This window comes from Panthera pardus, unplaced genomic scaffold, assembly GCF_024362965.1.
Source record: "Panthera pardus isolate Hobbes unplaced genomic scaffold, ASM2436296v1 HiC_scaffold_15, whole genome shotgun sequence".
NCBI lineage: Eukaryota > Metazoa > Chordata > Mammalia > Carnivora > Felidae > Panthera > Panthera pardus.
In genome coordinates, this window is record NW_026526710.1 from 17,173,605 (window position 1) to 17,192,706 (window position 19,102).

A 19,102-nucleotide genomic window follows, 5' to 3' on the forward strand; every position below is an offset into this window, starting at 1 on the left:
AGCCCAGGCACTGTCTTCACAGAGCTCAGAGGGACCACAGAGTTGGAGCCATAATGAAAATAATCTATGTACTTTTTTTTTTTTCACGTTTATTCATTTTTGAGAAGAGACAGAGCATGAGCAGGGGAGGGGCAGAGAGAGAGAGGGAGACACAGAATCTGAAGCAGGTTCCAGGCTCTGAGCTGTCAGCAGAGCCCTATGTGGGGCTTGAACCCACGAACTGTGAGATCTATTACCTGAGCCGAAGTCGGACGCTTATCCAACTGAGCCACCCGGGTGTCCCCCAAAATAATGTACTTTTAGCCGATACAACACAAAGTCAGTGGGAATATATCAGAAGTCACTTGGGGAGTGTTTTCCTCCTCAGTTGAGAACTCCAGCATTAGGCAGAAAAGTCACCTCTGTCTGAATTAGTAGGTACAAGAACTGGGTCTTCAGGGACTAACTCAGGAGCCTCCTGAGGCCAGAGGGTGAAGCCTCTCTCCTGGCTCTGAGATCAGTTCCAGAGCAGGCTCCTTCCACCAGGAGCCTATGTGTCTGCTCTCTTCTTCCCATCCATATTCCTTACAGGAGGGTCACACAGCACAATGCCATCTCTGCCCTTGGACCAACTCCAGATCACCCACACGGACCTGAAGACAGGAAAACTGAGGACTTCACCAGCGCTGGTGAGCCGGTACCTTGAGGCTGTTCAGCCTGATATTATCATTCTTGCAATTTCAGAAGCAAAAAGCAAATTCCTCCTTTATCTGTTCCAAGAATGACCCGAGGGCCACAGTCAATAGTAATTCAGTAGCTGGGACACTACTAGATCCTTCCAGACCCGGTGCAGAAGTTTCCTTTCTGAGCAGCAGCTTGAATTTGAGTAGTATTTTCCATGTTGCCACCCCACACCTTTCCTCCAAAGCATTTCATTTTGAATCAGAGTCTGATGGCAGTTCTGACTCAACCTGAGCTGGCCTAGAAAAAAGATCTAGCCCAAAGTCTGGTTTGGGGATTTGACCCTGTGGGAAGTGTTCAGGTTTCAGGTAGGCCTTTTTCAGAGCTGTCTCACCTATTATCCACACTTAAGGGGGAACGCCAGTTTCAGAGGTCAGGCTGTCTTTTATTGCAATGGGCTAAGCGCCACCTGCCACATACCAACTCTGCAGGGCTTGGGAGACTGAAAAATAAGGAGGCTGTGAGCTGCAGAGTGAGATATGGGCTACGGAGAGGTGCCAGGCTGCTGAAGGAGACAGACGTGGGGACTAGAGTCCCCGTACCCACTTACTGTTTTCCCAAGAATGTGAGCTTCCTTGAACAAGCTCAAGTATTGAGGAAGTATTTTCTAGGGGGGTTCGAGTAAAGTCGTGGGAAACAAGAGCTTGATATTTTATTTCCTGCTTTCTGGATGGCTTCTTATTATTTCCTAACTACTCTTTAGTAATATGACTTAACATTTGTAGAGCACTTTCTCTGGGCCAAATCTTTCTAAACATTTCACTTGGATTATCTCATTTAAGCTGTACCATGGCCCTGTGAGTAGGTATTTTGATTGTCCCCATTTTACAGATGAGGAAACTGAAAGTTCAGGGTCACAGAACTAGGAAGTTAGGGGAGCCAGGATGGGAGCCCAGCTAGACTGACTCTCATACCCTTAAACTTTCTGCTATAAAGCCTGTGGGTTTGTTTTCATAACCTTTTTATGTGAGGAGGGTGTTTATCAGAAAATCTGGAACTGTTCTGCCTAGTATGGTAGCCACAGTGCAATAGTCATTCGCCACATATAAGGATTGCACATTTGAAATGTGGATAATTTGAAGAACTGCATTTTTTATTTAATTTTAGTTAATTTAAATTAAAATAGCCCATGTGGTGAATGCCTACTGTATTTGTTAGCACAGGTATAGAACAGTTCCATTAACACAGAAAGTTCTGGGGCACTTGGGTGGCTCAGTTGGTTAAGTGTCCGACTCTTGATTTCAGCTCAGGTCATGATCTCACGGTTTGTGAGTTTGAGCCCCATATTGGGCTCTGTGCTGACAACGCGGAGCTGCTTGAGATTCTCAGTCTTCCTCTCTGCACTTCCCCGCTTGTGCGCGCGTGCACGCTCTCTCTCTCTCTCTCTCTCTCTCAATAATAAATTTAAGGAAACATTAAACACACACACACACACACACACACACACACACAGAGTTCTGTTGGGCTGGTGGAGACTGACTTCTTAAGTAGTTGACTCTGATTTTCCATCTCAGTCCTTCTCCATGTACTTAATACCTGGGTTGCTAGGCTGTGGGCTCCATGAGAACAGGGACCTGGTCCCTTCCCTTCATTCTGGTTTCCCAGTGCCGGGTGCATTTCTCTCAGGAAACTTTCAGTAAATGAGTCAAGAACTCCAGACAGGCTTTGTGCCAGATGCTGGAGCTACAGAGAAAATAGACATGGTTCCTGGCCTTGAGGGGTGTGTGGACTAAGAGCAAAGGAGTCCAGTAGTTTCTCTATAGTGTGATCAGGGTTGTGATAGAAGTCCAGGTGGCTATGTGGGTGCAGAGCCCAAGCCACTGATCCAGACTGAAGGACTGTAGGGTAGGGAGGTCTTGGGAGTGGTGGTGGGGGGCGGGGGGGAGGCATGCACAGCTAGGGAAGGCTTCCTGAAAGAAGGGGATCCTGAACCAGGTATTGAAGGGGGGATAAGCACTAGCTGGGCAGAGCAGTGGGAGAAGGATGAACCCGGAAGGAGGACCCAAGTATACTTACTGTCCCGGAGTCTTGAGAGAGCCTGACTCCTACACCAACCACCAGTGACTCGGGTGTAAGCAGTATCATTGAGTTAAGCCTCACAAGCTTTGCGTTAAATCTCACACATACTTGGCCATGTGACCAGAACATAGTAAGCAGTCAATAATGGTGATGATGACAACAGTGACAAGTGGCAGAAGCTTCGAATGGGAAGTAGGGTGGGAAGAAGGATGAGCTGAGGGGAGACAGCTGCCTGATCAAGGAGTGGTCTTATTGACCATGCTGAAGGATATTTACCCACTGTGTATTTGTCTCTCTTTTTTTTTAAGTGTATTTATTTATTTTGAGAGAGAGCGAGAGCACAAGTGGGAGAGAGGCAGAAAGAGAGGGAGAGAGAGAATCCTAAGCAGGCTGTGTGTCATCAGCGCGGAGCCCACCCCGAGGCTCGATCCCACAAACTGTGAGATCATCACCTGAGTCGAAACCAAGAGTTGGACGCTTAACTGACTGAGCCAGCCAGGCGTCCCTGTATATTTGTCTCTTTAGTCCCAACTTAGGACAAGGAGATCTCTAGCCAAGGGGTAGCCACCACGCTGCCTTTGCAGGGTGATGGGTGGAGCTAATGTTTATTGAGTAGCTAACTGCACACACAGCACACACTTGGTGCTCTTGAAAATCCAAAAGAAATAAAGTCTTGGGCCCAAATGAGTGAATGAGCCCCTTGAGGAAGACAGGACTCACGTAGGGGAACATTTGGAGAGATGTATAAAATAGTTTCTTATCAAGATAAGCAGAACAGAAGTTTGATGGGCAGGGAATGTCCAGAAAGCTTCACAGAGCAAGTGGGACCTGAGCCAGGCTTGAAGGGTGGAAGATACAGCTGGAGCCTGCTGCTCTCTGCCCTGAAATCTCCCGTGGCTCCTGTTACCTACAGAATAAAGTCCCCACTCTTGAATTTGGCATTCAAGGTCCTTCAAAGAACTTGGTGGGATCTGGTCCTTCATTACACACCTTCATTCTTCAGCCAGCCAGTAAATATATACGGAGAGTTGGCTCAATGCCAGACACTATTCTAGGGACTGGGAATGCTGTGGTGAGCGAAGCCCAGATGGCTTCTGGAGACCTACAGGTTAGTGGGGGAGACAGAAGGCAGGCCCTCCCTTTTTACGTAACCTTATTAGGGTGTCATTGAAGGACACTAAACTGCACATATTTAATGTTTATTTATTTTTGAGAGAGAGAGTGCGTAAGTGGAGGAGGGGCAGAGAAAGAGGGAAACACAGAATCCAAAGCAGGTTCCAGGCTCTGAGCTGTTAGCACAGAGCCCGACACGGAGCTCAAACCCACAAGCTGTGACAGCAGGACCTGAGCCGAAGTCGGAAACTTAACCGACTGAGCCACCCAGGCATCCCTAAGCTGCACATACTTTAAAGTATAAATTTGGTTGGTGTTGACACTAGTATATACCCACAAAGCTATCATTGTAATCAAGATAATGAACATTTCTACCACTCGCAAAAGTTTCTTTGTGCCCTTCTGTGATCCATTCTTTCTTCTCTCCCCATCTGTAGTAACCACTGATCTGGAAGTACTTTTGATATAGTTCAGCAGGTGCTATGGTTGGGGAAGCATAGAGGGCAAGTGTTAGGGGATCCCAGGTGAATCCCTAACCTAGTTAGGGGTGGGAGTTGGGGAGATGAGGTCAGAGCTGGGCTCAGAAGGATAAAGAGGGAGACCAGGATGGCACATGGGTACTGTAGGTCATTCAGTCCATCAGCAGCATAAGCTTTGCTTCAGATCCTGTCTCAGTTGCCTCCTTAGCCCTGTGACCTTAGCAGAATTCCTGAACCTTACTGATTCTTTGTTTCCTCCTCTGTAAAATGGGGAGAATACTATTTCCCTTTTAAGTAGTTGTAGATAAAAAAGAAATAGGCTGCGGGACATACCTACTCAGTAGCCCGGCATTGGGCAGGTCCTTGTTAAGTGGTGGCTTTTTTTTTTTATGTTTTTTTAAATTAATTTATTTTGAGAGAGAGAGGGATTATGCATGTGTGCAAGTTGGGGAAGGGCAGAGAGAGGGAGAGAGAATACCAGGCAGGCTCCACATTGTCAACATAGAGCCCAGTGTGGGGCTCAGACTCACAAACCCTGAGATCATGACCTGAGTCGAAGTCAGATGCCACCCAGGTGCCCCAGGTGTTGGCTTTTATTAGCACCATTCCAGTGTTCTCTTCCTCCAAATCTATTTCCCACCACCTAGTGCATTCTAGTTCCCTTTTATTTCATGGCCCATTTTTATCCCTCCATAAAATACCATTTTTCTCATCTAAAAATCTTTCTCAATTTCAGAGGCCCAGCTTAGATGCTGCCTGCTCTGGGAAGTTGTCCCTTGTCCTCTAGGTACAGTTGTCCCCTGTCCTGTAGGTATCTCTAGGTACCTTTTGCACTCCCACGGTATCTATGCCAGGTTTGCGTTGTCACTTCCTCTGTTTTGTGCTCCCTTGATGGCTTAGATGTGCATCTGCCCCTCTGGAGCATAGGCTCTGTGAGCACGTGGATGTTTTCTTCATGTACATGAACATGCACATGACACACAACAGTGTGCCAGTAAATGTTTGTAGGATCACAAGGAAGGTAGAATTTCAGGGTGTGTGTGCACGTACACATCTGTCAGAGGAGTAGGGGGTGATGAGTAGCCCTGCCTAAAAAGTGACCTAAGAGGAGAAATGACAACAGATAGAGGAGGGGAAGAGCTTGGAAATCAAGGAGATGAATTTAGATCCTAGAGAGTTGTTTTGAACTTGTTTCAGTCAGCAGGATTTCCTTTTTCAAAAAATTTACACCTGGAAGCCCACTGTATAAATCCTGATTTCTTTTTTTTTTTTTAAGTTTTTATTTATCATGAGAGAGAGATAGAGAACAAGCAGGAGAGGGCAGAGAGAGAGGAGGACAGAAGATCCAAAGCAGGCTCTGTGCTGACAGCAGAGAGCCCAAAGCAGGGCTCAAACTCACAGACCCATGAACTATGAGATCGTGACCTGAGCCGAAGTTGGACGCTTAACCGAGTCACTCAGGCGTCCCTTAAATTCTGATTTCAGTGGGAGGGATTCTGAAGGCTCCTCTCATAGCTGGCCCCCAAGGAATCCTTGTGTGATTCAAAGACACCACAGTTTGAAGACTTGCATCAGGCAGTAGGGAGACATAGGGGGTTCTTGAGAAAACTGACCAATCAGTCATGATTTTCCTGTCCCCTGGACTGACAGACCTGGAAATGGGTGGATTGTGGTTGATAACCACTGAGATGTTGCCCGGCCTTCCTCCTATTACCACTTCCCCTGGAGAAAGCAGCCCTTATGTAGTCAGGGAGAAAACTGAGCTCATCTCTTTAAGGTGAACAAAGTAAGGTTTGTTCATGGCAAGGTAAGGGTTGGAAGAAAGAACTTATGAATTCTAAGCTGAGACCTGCCGTGTTCCTGGATTAGCATCTTTAAAAGAAAAAAATTCCCGAGGTGTTTTTTTTTTTTGTCTCTGATTCTAAGAAGGATACAGCATGATACATACAGTATGATTCTGTTTATGTAAGAAAGATGAAAACAGATCTGAAATACCTTCTATGAGTATATTTTCCCCTAAAAGCCTAGAAAAGGTCTGCAGGGACACTTACTGGATGGTGAGTGGTCACCCCTGGGAGGACATGGGGACACGGGGAGTATCGTCCCAGGAGACTCTCCTTCTCAGCAGGGTTGTAACTTCTGAAAGAAAATATGTGTCTCCCTCATGTAATTACAAAATAACTTAAAAAGTAATACACGTGTATGTTTTTTAAATTGGAAAATATATTCAAGTCCTAATTACCCCCCACCAAAGGTAATCACTATTAGTTTTGGGTTGTTACTCCCCCACTCCACCGCCACTTTTTTTAACCTGTGTAAATATATATATTTCTTTAAAAATCCCCAAACTGGTTATATTAAATAGGTTCATATCCTGCTTTCTCTTCCCTTGACCTTTCCCCGTGTCATTAAATATCCTCCAAAACACATGGTTTTGAATGCCTGCCTAGTGTTCCCTGGATGCAACCAAGCCCCCTTTGTTAGAGACACTTGGTTCTTTATGCTTAAAAACTCCTTGGAGGGTCACCGGTTGGAACAGCCAAGTGTTGTCATTGCTGTGGGTTGGCAAATGGGCCCTCGCTGACTAACCTCTGCCACGTTAACACGTGGTTTTTGGATCCGTAGCACCCCGAGCAGAAGGCAGACCGGTATTTTGTGTTATACAAACCGCCCCCTAAAGACAACATTCCCGCCCTAGTGGAGGAGTACCTGGAACGCGCCACCTTCGTAGCCAATGACCTCGACTGGCTCCTGGCCTTGCCTCACGATAAATTCTGGTGCCAGGTAACATTCTATCAAAATTAACACTAAGACAAAGCACATGACATGCCGTTGGTTGGTTGCTGTTGTTGTTTTTCTCCCCCTAGGAGATGCTTTTCTCTCTACTTCTTACACTGGATCCTTAACAGCAAAGTGTGGTTTGGATTGTTCTGTCTTGTATCACGATCTTAATGATGTTTACACAACGCCTTCCAACGTGTCATTTTTAGAAACTTGTGTTTAGCCCTCGGCTCATTCATACCTCCTTAGTCCCTTGGGGTTGGAGTGTTTGCCTTAGGCCAGGGCTGGTAGGCCATGAGCCCCTGCACAGTCCACCCACAAGCCCTTGGGCCTTAGTGACAAATCCTTGCTCTGATCTGTCATCTGGCATAGGTTATCTTCGATGAAACCCTGCAGAAGTGCCTGGACTCCTATCTGCGCTATGTCCCCCGAAAGTTCGACGAGTGGGTGGCCCCGGCCCCTGAGGTTGTTGACATGCAGAAACGGCTCCATCGAAGTGTTTTCCTCACCTTCCTCCGCATGTCCACTCATAAGGAATCCAAAGTAAGCCCCTGATCCCGTGATGGGGTGCTACCTGCCACCTGACACCTCTGTGCCAGACTCTCCCGCCCCTGGGAAGGAAGGCTCTGGAAGTATCACGTTTCCTCTTTGTCTCCCCTCCGCCTTTATTCCTACCATTGGGGAAGAAATCTGTGCTACCCGTCTTATCCGCAAATTCACTGGGTCTGTATTACATCAAGTATTTTCATCAATGGGAGCCGAGGCCCCTTTGCCAGTTGACATGTAACTGCCTTTTTTTATGCTTCAGAGGGTTGAAAACATTGATCCTGATTTGTTAAAGGAACTTGTATGTGCTTTTTTTTTTTTTGCTTTTTTTTTTTTTTTTAAACATTCATTTATTGTTGAGAGACAGAGAGAGACAGAGTACGAGCACGGGAGGGACAGAGAGAGAGGGAGACACAGAATCTGAAGCAAGCTCCAGGCTCTGGGCTGTCAGCACAGAGCCCAATGTGGGGCTTCAATTCACAAACCGTGAGATCATGACTTGAGCCAAAGTCAGACACCTAACCAGCTTAGCCACCTAGGCCCCCCACTCGTATGTGCTTTTTAAAAACATTTACTTTTATTCCTCCAATTTGAAAAATCATGCTGTCTCTAAACAACTCAAACATTACAGAAAGAAAAATCCCTTTCCCTGAAAATAACCACCGTTAAGGTGCATATTCCTTCAGGGAATTTTTTTTCCTTTAGATGTGTGTGTGTGTGTGTGTGTACATTTATTTTTACAATAGGAGCTTGCTTTTTTTTTTTTAACTTTGTAGTATAGAAATTTTCAAATATATACAAAAGCGTAAGGAACCCTACATACCCATCACCAGCTTTAATAATTATCAATATTTTGCCAATCTTATTTTCTTTCTTCTCCTTAATTTTCTTTCTTTTTTTTTTATTGGAGTATTTTCTTTTCCTTGAGTATATTAAAGCAATTCTAAACATCATGGTAATTTACCTGTAAATATTTTATTTTTAGTTTAAAGTAAGCCCTATGCCCAATGTGGGGCTTAAACTAATGACCCCAAGATCAAGAGTCACATGCTCTACTGAGCCAACCAGGTGCTGCAACCCATAAATATTTTAGAATGAATGCCAACCAACTTTTTATAGTGTATTTTTGCTTCTTTTTACATTAAAATGAGGAATAGCTATACCTCTAGGCCAATATATAAGGCCCAGATATGTCCACAGAGTGTACGGGCTTTCATTTATGAGCCAGTCCCCTGTTGTTTCTTGTGAGTTTGCTGTTACTTCACAAAGATATGCTTTCAGACAGTCTCTCATCCTCCCTCTCTGTACTGTTCCTTAGGATCACTTCATTTCCCCTTCTGCATTTGGAGAAATCCTCTACAATAACTTCCTGTTTGACATCCCAAAGATCCTGGATCTCTGCGTGCTCTTTGGAAAAGGCAACTCGCCATTGCTCCAGAAGATGATAGGTACGTAAGGCACAGGGCCTAGAGGGCTGCACAGAGATGGCCCCCACATGCCAAACTAGACATCCCAAAGGTGGCACCTAGATGAGCGCCGGGGGATTCAGAGCTGTAGCGGTGGATGGGGCTTGGGTATGACCTTGCAGGTATATGTGTGTCAACTCTGAAAGATGCGACTAGGTGGCCATGGGGGAGTGGAGACAACACTGTATTGCACGGTCCCTTAAGGATCTTAGTATTAGGCCACATGCCAAACAGCTGCAGTAGTGAGGAAGTTTGCTTTGGTGGTGAGAGTAGAACAACAGTGATTGCTAACCTCTATGTGAGTGCTCACTGGGGGCCCAGCACTCTGCTGAGTGCTCCTCCTAAGTGATCTTAATGGATCCTCACGGCAGCCCTGTGATGTGACACTGTAATCACCATTATTTACAGACAAGGAAATGGAGGTTAAAATAAGGGACTTGCCTGAGAGGCCATGACTAATAAGTGGCCAAGCTGGGATTTATGTCACATAGGCCTGACTCTCGAGCTCTTGCTCTTCATCCCTCCCTGCTTCAAGGATAATGGGGCTGCCCCCAAAATGTCATGATTTGTATTGTTGCTGAGAATAGATGGAGACAGAGTTCAGAGAGGACTCTTTTGGGTTGAGAAAGGAATGACTTCAGCAGTTGGATCCCGTCAAGAGGCAGTGGGCCAGAGGCGCCTGGGCGGCTTAGTCGGTTGAGTGTCCGACTTCAACTGAAGTCATGGACTCGTGGTTTGTGAGTTCAAGCCCCACATTGGGCTTGTTGCTGACAGCACAGAGCCCCCTTTGGATCTTCTGTCCTCCTCTCTCTGCCCCTCCTCTGCTTGTGTACACATGTGCTTTCTCTCTGTCAAATATAAGTAAACATTAAAAAAAAAAAAGCAGTGGGCTGGAAGGTTCCATCAGAGACTGAAGCTTTGGTTAGGATGTGACAGAGGGAACAATGCCCCAGTGGATTCTTCTCTGATTTGTTTTAATGCTGTCAGCACAGAGCCCAATGTGGGGCTGGATCTCATGAACCGTGAGATCATGACCTGAGCTGAAACCAAGAGACGGACGCTTAACCAACTGAGCCTCCCAAGCGCTCCAGCCAGTGGATTCCTCTTTGAACCACAGCTGATGGCATTGGGCTGGACACAAAGAGGTGCTCACCCAGGACACCACTGTCAGCCTCTCCTCTGAGATTATAGGATATAGTCCTCTAAATGCCCAATTACAAAGCTAAGGTATCCCTTGAAATGGCTTGCCTCCTTCCTTCCTCCTAATAATAAAGGTAATAATAAAGATAATATATATTAATTTAGAAAATTTGGGGAGAATATAAAATGTAAAAAAGCAAGAAAGCAATTACCAAATTCCTGCTCCCAGAGACAATCATTTGGTGATTACTTCCTTCCAGTCTTGTCTCTCTATATTTTTCAGAACCATATCAGAGCATAATATATATGAAATTTCACATCCAGCCTTTTCATTGGAACAGCCTCTGATTTCCCGTTCAAATCTAATTGTTCCCTGATCATCAGTTCATTTCTTTGACTTTCCCAGAGAAAGACTCTTCATAATGTTACTGTGGACTGAGGGCATGGGGTGAGTGAGCAAAAACAGGCATGATTAGTTAGAGAAACAGTTATTAGGCCAGTCTGGTTAGAGCGGAGCATTCCGGGAGGACAGCAGCAGGAAATGGGGAAGGGAAAGCTGGGGCCACTTCAGGGAGGGCTCCATGTCAGTCTTTAGCACTTGGGGAGCAGTGTTGCTTGGTGTCTCAGAAAGCAGGCTCTGCCCAATTCACACCCCAGCTCTGTTCCTGGCTGTGTCACTTTGTCCAAGTCAGTTAGCCTCTCTCGGCCTCAGTTTTCTCATCTGAAGGATGGGAAGACTAGTGATACACCTACCTCATAGGATGGTTGTGAGGATTAACATGGTGCCTGGCTCATTACAAGTGCCTGATGACTGTGAGCTCTTACTGTCATGAGGCCATGGGAACTGCAAGGAGGAGCTGTCTGGTATCAAGGTTAATTTGGCAGCATGCCAGTGGGGAGGGTGGTGACAGGAGGCTGAGGAGGGGGCCAGTGCTTCAGCGTGGGTTTGAAGGTGAGAGCCTGGTTTGGCTACTGGGGGAGAAGAAGACATCCTGGAGGCAGAATAAAGCAGTGCTTAGGGAGTTCAGCTGGAGGGAAAAGTTTGAACAATTCTGGAGAAAACTGGTGTCGGGTGCAGAGAAAGGGCCTTCGGGAGGGTTGGGGGGTGGAGAGGGTTATGAGTGGAGGCATAGAGATCTGTGAGGTGTGAGATGCTGGGGGAGAAGACTTCTGGCCACAGTTCCAGGTGGGCAAGGGTGGCATGAGAAAGCCCCTAATCTTTTGAGTCACTGACTTCTTTGAGAATCAGATGAAATCTTGTCCCCAGAAAAACATACCGCCTTACAGATGTTGAGGTGTTTTAGGATGTTTTTAGCCCCAGATTGAGAACCCTTAATTGACTTATTTAAGAGAGCCCTTTCTTCGGCTCTTAGAGGGTGGTTAATGGAAAAGAGGACAAGAAAGGCATACAGAGCCCCTTCATTGTGTGTGTGCTGGGGTGTGTGCATTGAGGGGGGTATGGAGGAGGGGCCTGCAGACACTCACACACACACACACGTATGCATGCATGCATGCACACACACACACAGCAGCTCTCTTTCCAACCCTTGAGCAGGAGGCACATAAAGGGGTGGCCTCCAGTTTCTCTACCACAGACGCTCTTGAGGAAAGCAGGTCAGCTGTAGGAAGAGGGTTGACAAGGGAGAAAAGGAAGGAACAAGGGAACTGGCTGATTTTCCTTTGGGCAGAAGCCCAGTCCTTATCTGGCACCCCCATCCACCTGTACACACACCCGGATTTTTTTTTTAATTTCAAGGTTGATAATTCTGAATTAGTAAGTGTAATTTTGAAAGCAGGGCCTTTCAAGTAGACTCTTGGAGCCTCTTTGCGAAAGCAGGAGTTCATCAGGCCTTGGCCCCACCAAGGACTGCACTGGTCTCTTTGGCAATATCTTCCATTCACCCTGGGTTTCTTTTCTTTCTTTCTTTCTTTTAATTTTTTTTAATGTTTATTTATTTTTGAGAGGAGGAGAGGGGCAGAGAGAGCAAGACACAGAATCTGCAGCAGGCTCCAGGCTCTGGGGTGTCAGCACAGAGCCCAACACAGGGCTCAAACTCATGAACTGTGAGATCATGACCTGAGTGAGCCGAAGTCAGACGCTTAACCAACCGAGCAATCCAGGCACATTCTTTCTTTCTTTTTAAGTTTGTTTATTGTGAGAGAGAAGGAGGGAGAGAGAAATTGTGTGCGTGCGTGAGCATAGGGAGGGGAGGGGCAGAGGGAGAGGGAGAGGGAGAGGGAGAATCCCAAGCAGGCTCCACGCTCGGTGTATAGCCCAATGTGGGGCTCGAAGTCATGAACCATGAGATCATGACCTGAGCCAGAATCAAGAGTCAGATCTTTAACCAACTGAGCCACCCAGGCGCCCCCCACTTTTTTTTCCTCTCTGGGTTTCCATACTGCTTTAGCCTGAGAAGGTTGTCCCTTACTTCTTAACAGTTTCTTTGTGAAACTGAAAGTCAGAACTTCACTGTCACTGGATCAGATAAAGGAGAGGAAAGAGTCAGTTGTGAAATGTGATGTTTTGATGCTTGTAAAACATCCCTGTTACTCAGGCTTAAGCACTAGAAGGATTATAAGAGAGGGCCTTACCCCATGCCAGGTAGTCAGGATGTGGTGGGGTCCACCATGTGGTATGGGGTGAGGAGGGAGACCTGCTCCTAACGCCTGGGTCAGGAGGCACTGCCTGGAGAAGGTGACACCTGCCTTAGGGTGGACTTAGCTCTGAGAGGTCACTCCAGGTGGAGGGAGGGGATGGGGCTTGTTCTCTGTGGTTGAAGAGGTATGAGAGAGGAATGCAAGGCAGGAAATGGGGAGAAGGTGGCTGGAGATGCCAATGGGGCCAGATCTCTCATGGCCCTTTGTGCTGTGGTCAGGAGTTTTGACTTGACCTTGAGGATACCTTTGGATAGGAGGGTTTTGTGAGAAAGAACAGAGTTTGGTGGGGAGACAAGACAGTTCAGTCTCTCCCTGCTATCAAGTTTAGGATGCGGGCACAGATGGTCAGGGAGTACCTTTATGGGTTGAGGGGTCAGCACCCATCTGGAGGTGGGATGCACTGAGCAAGCTCAAGCTGCTAAAACTCAGTTTTCTGGAATGAAGCAATGAAGTGGCATCCAAGAAAGTGTTTACAGAAAGTCCGGCTACATAGTGACTTGCTTACTCACCCAGTCCCATCTGGCCTTTGATCTCATTGATTTTTCAAATCCTCTGAGATGGAGCAAGGGCTGCAGGGTTTTCATTAAGGAAACCGAGGACACACCTGCCCAAGGACAAAGGACTCGTAGAATTCAGCACATCCTGACAATCGCTCAGCCTCAGACTTTAGGATCACGGTGGGGTGATGAACCCTGGCCTCTTCTTAAGGGTGTTGGCATTTTGCATTGTCATGCCTCCTAGTTTGCTGTGATTTTTTCTCCTTCCCTTGCCATTTGGGCAGCCGGAACACTTGGTTACTGTTCCAGTTACCATATGCTCTAACCTACGCACTCACAGCAGCCGCACTTGGAGGTAGTAAACATTCGGAAAGGAGTTTTGTTTTTTAAGAACAACTGCAAATGTGTGGTAACCTTAGCTCGAGATGTCTTTCAGGCCTCTCACCTTGGAAGAGGATGGATTAATATGGCTAGCATATTCAAAAGCAGAGGGTAAGAGAATTTCCAGACAAATTTCTCCTTAGAGTCTCCTCACATTATTAGAGGTGTGGCCTGGCAAGAATCCTGGATTGTAGCCTCCAGGTTTCTTAAGCAAAGAGATCATATCTTCTAATTTTCCTGGATGACTAACTCCCACTTCCAAAGCCAATGCTGTCATACAAGGCACGGTGCCCAAATGTGATCACTCCCTGGGGACATCAGGGCGAGCTGGTTTGACCAGGGCAGGCCTTTTATGTAATTTGCTAGGCAGAGGTGCTTAAAAGGTTAAATTGTACTGAGTAAAGTCCCTCCCTCTTGCTGGGGAAGTTTCTAGGCTGGGCCAAAGCTCTGTGCCAGCAGGGCCTGGGGCCAGGACTGCTCTAGTGCAGACAGGCTTAGGAAAAGGGAGAAAGGTCACAGAATATGCTGGCAACCATTTGTAATGTGTCCTCTCCTCCCCCACCATCTTTTCCCAATTCCTACCTTTCTCTTCTCTTTTCAGGGAACATCTTTATCCAGCAGCCAAGTTACTATAATGACCTGGATGAAACCATGCCCACCATCCTTCAGGTACCAGCTCTCAGCCCTGCCCAGATCCCTTCTCCAACCCTGGACTTTCCTGGAAGAGCCCAGGAGAAATGCTTACTCCCTACCTCTCTCCAACCCCATCTCCAGACAGTCACTGTGTCCTGCCCCTTAGCACACACTTTCAAATTCACCCTTTTTCCCTCTTGAACAGAACTGAAATCTAAGGGCTGTCTAGCACTCATACAAAAAGAGCTTGGCTTCAATTGTGTGCTGTTCGCCAACAGCCGTAAGTCTCTAAGGTTACCCGTTTAAGATACCTGTGTTTCTCAAATAAGAGCTTTAAAGTTCTATAAAATTGTTTTGTAAAATAATGTTCATTGTAGAAAATTTGGAAATGATGGAAAAAGAAAAGAAAAAACAGAAAGAGGAAGATTAACCCATAATCCTACCACCAAGAGACTCCACTATTCACGATAACTTTTAGGGTAGTTACGTGCTAGCATACTTAAGACGGTGCAATGGGTTAAAGACTTACATGATTTTATGATGGACCGTTTTCTCCTCACCATTGATTTGCCTTTGATTTCAATATAGTTTCCATATATTGCCATCTTCAGAGAATCCAAAACATATAATATATTGCTAAATATATATATTTTTTTCTTTTTTTTTTCTGTATGTATCTTAAATTATTTATTATGATACATTTGCCCAACATATCCATTCAAGTAATATCTGCAGGATTCTGGGGGCTTTCCGTACATTTTGTCTTTTTAATCCTCACCACAGTCCTGTAAGAAGAATAACCCCCATTTTTACATTTTCCCATTTTACAGTTTCCACTCTGCCCTGCATCCCATCATTGTCTCTGGTTTCATAGGAACACTAGCATATATTCCAGAGATTCCAAGACAGCTTTCAGATCACTCATCCCAGACTGCAGGTCATGAGTTCCAGCTGTTGGTTTGACAGGATGTGAGAGAGCCTTTTCTTGTGTTTCACAGGTTTTTAGCAATATCCTCCGGCACTGTGGTTTGCAAGGGGATGGGGCCAGCGCCACACCCCAGAAGCTTGAGGAGAGGGGCCGGTTGACCCCCAGCGACATGCCTCTCCTGGTGAGGTTACCCTTCAGCCCAGCCTTTTTGGCTAACAGGGGATCTGGCAGCTGCTTCCCATGCTTGTGGCCCTTTTTACCCAACTCCATAAACAGTTATTCCCATCACACAGGTTTAGACCATATCAGCAGGCTTTTTTTTTTTTCCTCTGGGAGCTTCATTTATGGAGTAGTGGAAAGAACAGGGAACTAGAGTTCAGAGGATGGGAGTTTAATCTTCACTTAGTTCAGCACAATGAGCTCATTTGTGTTATTCATTGAGCCCTGTGTTCGTTCAGCGAATTTATACTGAGGAGCCCCCAGCATGTGCTGAGCCTTCAGGATAAAACAGTAGGCAAAAGCAGACATGTGCCTGCTCTCATGGAGCTTACAGTCTGAGAGAGAGGTAAATACTTAAGGAGCCTAGACATGCATCAGGCCTTGTGCTAAAAGTACAGTAGATAGAGCAGGAAAGAGGCAGCCATGAGCTGCCCTCCTGGAGCTTCCAGTCTTGTGGGAAAATAGGCATTAAACAAGTGTTTCAGACAGACACACACTGAGTACTGTAGGAACAAGTCATTTTACCCCTCTGAACCTCAGTTTCCTTCTCTGTAAAACAGAGATCCTAACAACTGCTCAGCCTCGTTTTTAGAGTTGTCAAGAGACTCAGGGATGTGTATGAGAAGGTATTCCATGTTCCATCCTCTTCAAAATGTACGAAAGGTATGGGCTTGTTATTGTCCTCAGTGGAATGTGCCTTCTGTGTGGGACCACAGGCGTTGTCTTCAGGTTCAGGGGTGGTTCTCCTTCAGCTTAGAAGAGAGAACTATATTTTCCTAGACCTAGAAGTAACCCCAGAGCTCACTGGGTCAATGCCCATTGGAGCTAAGGTAGCAAGACCTGAAGCAGGGAGATTGAGTAACTTGTACAGATCGCGCTCCTAGAGATGGAACAACCAGGCTTTGCACAGACATCTGGTCTTCTCTTCCCCCGACAAGGTATCTGCCTGATGGCTCCCACTGGCTTTTGTCAACTTTGTCTCAGACCCACTACAGAGCTGTGTATGGGGGCAGAGGAGAATAATGCAGTGTTTTCTTTTGGCAACAGGAATTAAAAGACATTGTTCTCTACCTTTGCGATACCTGCACTACACTCTGGGCCTTTCTGGATATCTTCCCTTTGGCTTGCCAAACCTTCCAGAAACATGACTTCTGTTACAGGTACAGTAGTAGTTCTGACTGCTGAAGTAGAGGTTCTTGTTGGCATCCTCATTCAGCAGATATTTACTGGGTACTTAGAATGTGCCAGGCCCTCTTCCAGCCTGGGCATACAGCAGTGAAGACGACAGATGAGGCTCCTGCTTGTGTGGAGCCTGCATTTTATTTATTTGTTTGTTTGTTTGTTTATTATTTATTTATTTGTTATTTGTTATTATTTATTATTTGTTTAACTTTTGTTTTTTTTTTTAATGTTTATTTATTTTTGAGAGAGAGAGCACGAGTGGGGTAGGAGCAGAGAGAGAGGGAGGCACAGAATCTGAAGCAGGCTCCAGGCTCTGAGCTATCAGCACAGAGCCCGACGCGGGGCTCAAACCCATGAACTGTGAGATCAGTGACCTGAATTGAAATCAAGAGTTGGACGCTCAACCAACTGAGCCCCCCAGGCTTTCCAAGCCTGCATTTTATTTTATTTTTTTTTTTAATTTTTTTTTTTAAACGTTTTATTTATTTTTGAGACAGAGAGAGACAGAGCATGAACGGGGGAGGGGCAGAGAGAGAGGGAGACACAGAATCTGAAGCAGGCTCCAGGCTCTGAGCCATCAGCCCAGAGCCCGACGCGGGGCTCGAACTCACGGACCGTGAGATCGTGACCTGAGCTGAAGTCGGACGCTTAACCGACTGAGCCACCCAGGCGCCCCATCCAAGCCTGCATTTTAGAAGCATTCCCATTTTTAGCCAAGAACTCAGTAGGGGAGGGAATAAAAAAAACACCAACCAAGAATAGGGCAGTGTTAGTTCAGTTCTGTTCTTTCAAAGCCCCTATCATGGGCAGGCACAAGGGAGTAACAGACAATAAGAATTGGTCTGAGGACTTCAGCATCTAGTCTAGAGCACACACAGAGAGACATTCAGATTTGCTCACTTGTGGGGCCAGCTGTTGTGGCCATATTATGAAGTGCTCAGGGAACACAGAGGAAGGAGGCAAAGTTCCGTCTGGTGAAATAAGAGGTTTTAAGATGGTCTTTAAGTGACATCTGGAAGAATGAACAGGAACCTTCCAGAAAGAGTAAGATTACAGTGGTAGGAAGGGCATTCCAGGCAGGCAGAGTGCAGGTGGGAAGGCCCAGAGAGTGTCCAGGGAGTGCCAGGAAGTGGAGTGGGATGAAGCAGGGCCTGGGGCAGTAGGAAAAGGAGCAGGTAAGGAGAGTCTCCGGAGACGTTGGTAGAAGTCAGATTGTGAGGAGTCTTGAACTTGCTCGCGGGGAGTGGGGCCTTTATTCTGTAGGCAGTAGGGAGCCCCTGGAAGATTTATTCGAAAGGAGTTCTAGAAAGATCCTGCCAGGATGAGGAAAGATATAGAGGAGGATATGAGTAAAGAAAGATATAGGGAGAGAGACCCTCCTTGCCCGCTGGCACCACAAGCATCTGTCTGCTCCTTGTGCAGTGAGAAAGGGGTGCATGGCTTGGGCTGGTAACCTGCATGTTGCCTGGCAACAGTGGGGATTGGCTTGTTCTCAGTGGCCTCTGGCTGTTGCTCTTGCCAGGCATCATCTATCCCCACCACTCGCAGGAGCCTCTGGGAGCTACCCAACTCTGTCCACTCAGCCGTCGGTCCATTCAGTCATTTACTTGCCCATTCAACAACACATTTATCTAGTGCTGACATGTGCCAGAGATGGCAGCTGGTGCTCTGACCCCTCCTGGGTCTCTTCAGCTCGTGAAAATCAGATGTGAGGACTGATCAGCCTCCCAGAAGATGTTAGAATAAAGCACCAATCAGCACTTTCTCCAGAAGAAAGGGGTTAGGATGGGCCTGTAGCTGTCCACTTTTTGAGAAAGGTATCTTTTCTCGTGGTTAAAGTGGCATAAACTGGCAAATGCTCATAAGAAATTTGGAAAATTCTGGAAGGTAGAAAATTAAAATCACCATGAGAGATCAGGCTGTTCTTAGGATTTTGTACCCTGCTTATCTTCACTTATCATAGGAATTTTCTTTCTTTTCTTTTTTCTTTTCTTCTTTCTTTATTCCTTCCTTCCTTCCTTCCTTCCTCTTTTCTTTCTTTCTTTCTTTCTTTCTTTCTTTCTTTCTTTCTTTCTTTCTTTCTTTTTCTTTCTTTCTTCCTTTAAGTAAACTACTCCCAATGTGAGGCTCGAAATCATGACCCCATCATCAAGAGTCACATGGGGCGCCTGGGTGGCTCAGTCAGTTGAGCGTCTGACTTTGGCTCAGGTCATGATTTTGCAGTTGACAAGTTTGAGCCCTCCATCGGGCTCTGTGCTGACAGCTCAGAGCCTGGAGCCTGCTTCAGATTCTGTGTCTCCCTCTCTCTCTGCCCCTTCCCTGCTCATGCTCCGTCTCTCT

The 19,102-nt window shown here is 46.3% G+C and overlaps 1 protein-coding gene across 3 annotated transcripts in view; it reads left to right on the forward strand.

Annotated features, from left to right (window-relative positions):
* The window catches only part of ASCC2 (activating signal cointegrator 1 complex subunit 2), a 43,144-nt gene that overhangs the window by 4,118 nt on the left and 19,924 nt on the right, over positions 1–19,102 (forward strand). Inside the window, exons 2-8 of one of the 3 annotated variants that reach the window (XM_019426619.2) lie at positions 571–668; positions 6,957–7,115; positions 7,485–7,655; positions 8,977–9,106; positions 14,402–14,469; positions 15,432–15,542; positions 16,628–16,740. In XM_019426619.2, coding sequence (XP_019282164.2) covers positions 588–668; positions 6,957–7,115; positions 7,485–7,655; positions 8,977–9,106; positions 14,402–14,469; positions 15,432–15,542; positions 16,628–16,740 — 833 coding nt within the window. In that variant the 5' untranslated portion in view covers positions 571–587. The remainder of the gene's footprint in view (positions 1–570; positions 669–6,956; positions 7,116–7,484; positions 7,656–8,976; positions 9,107–14,401; positions 14,470–15,431; positions 15,543–16,627; positions 16,741–19,102) is intronic. The other 2 variants (XM_053902179.1, XM_019426620.2) reach the window with 2 other exon arrangements.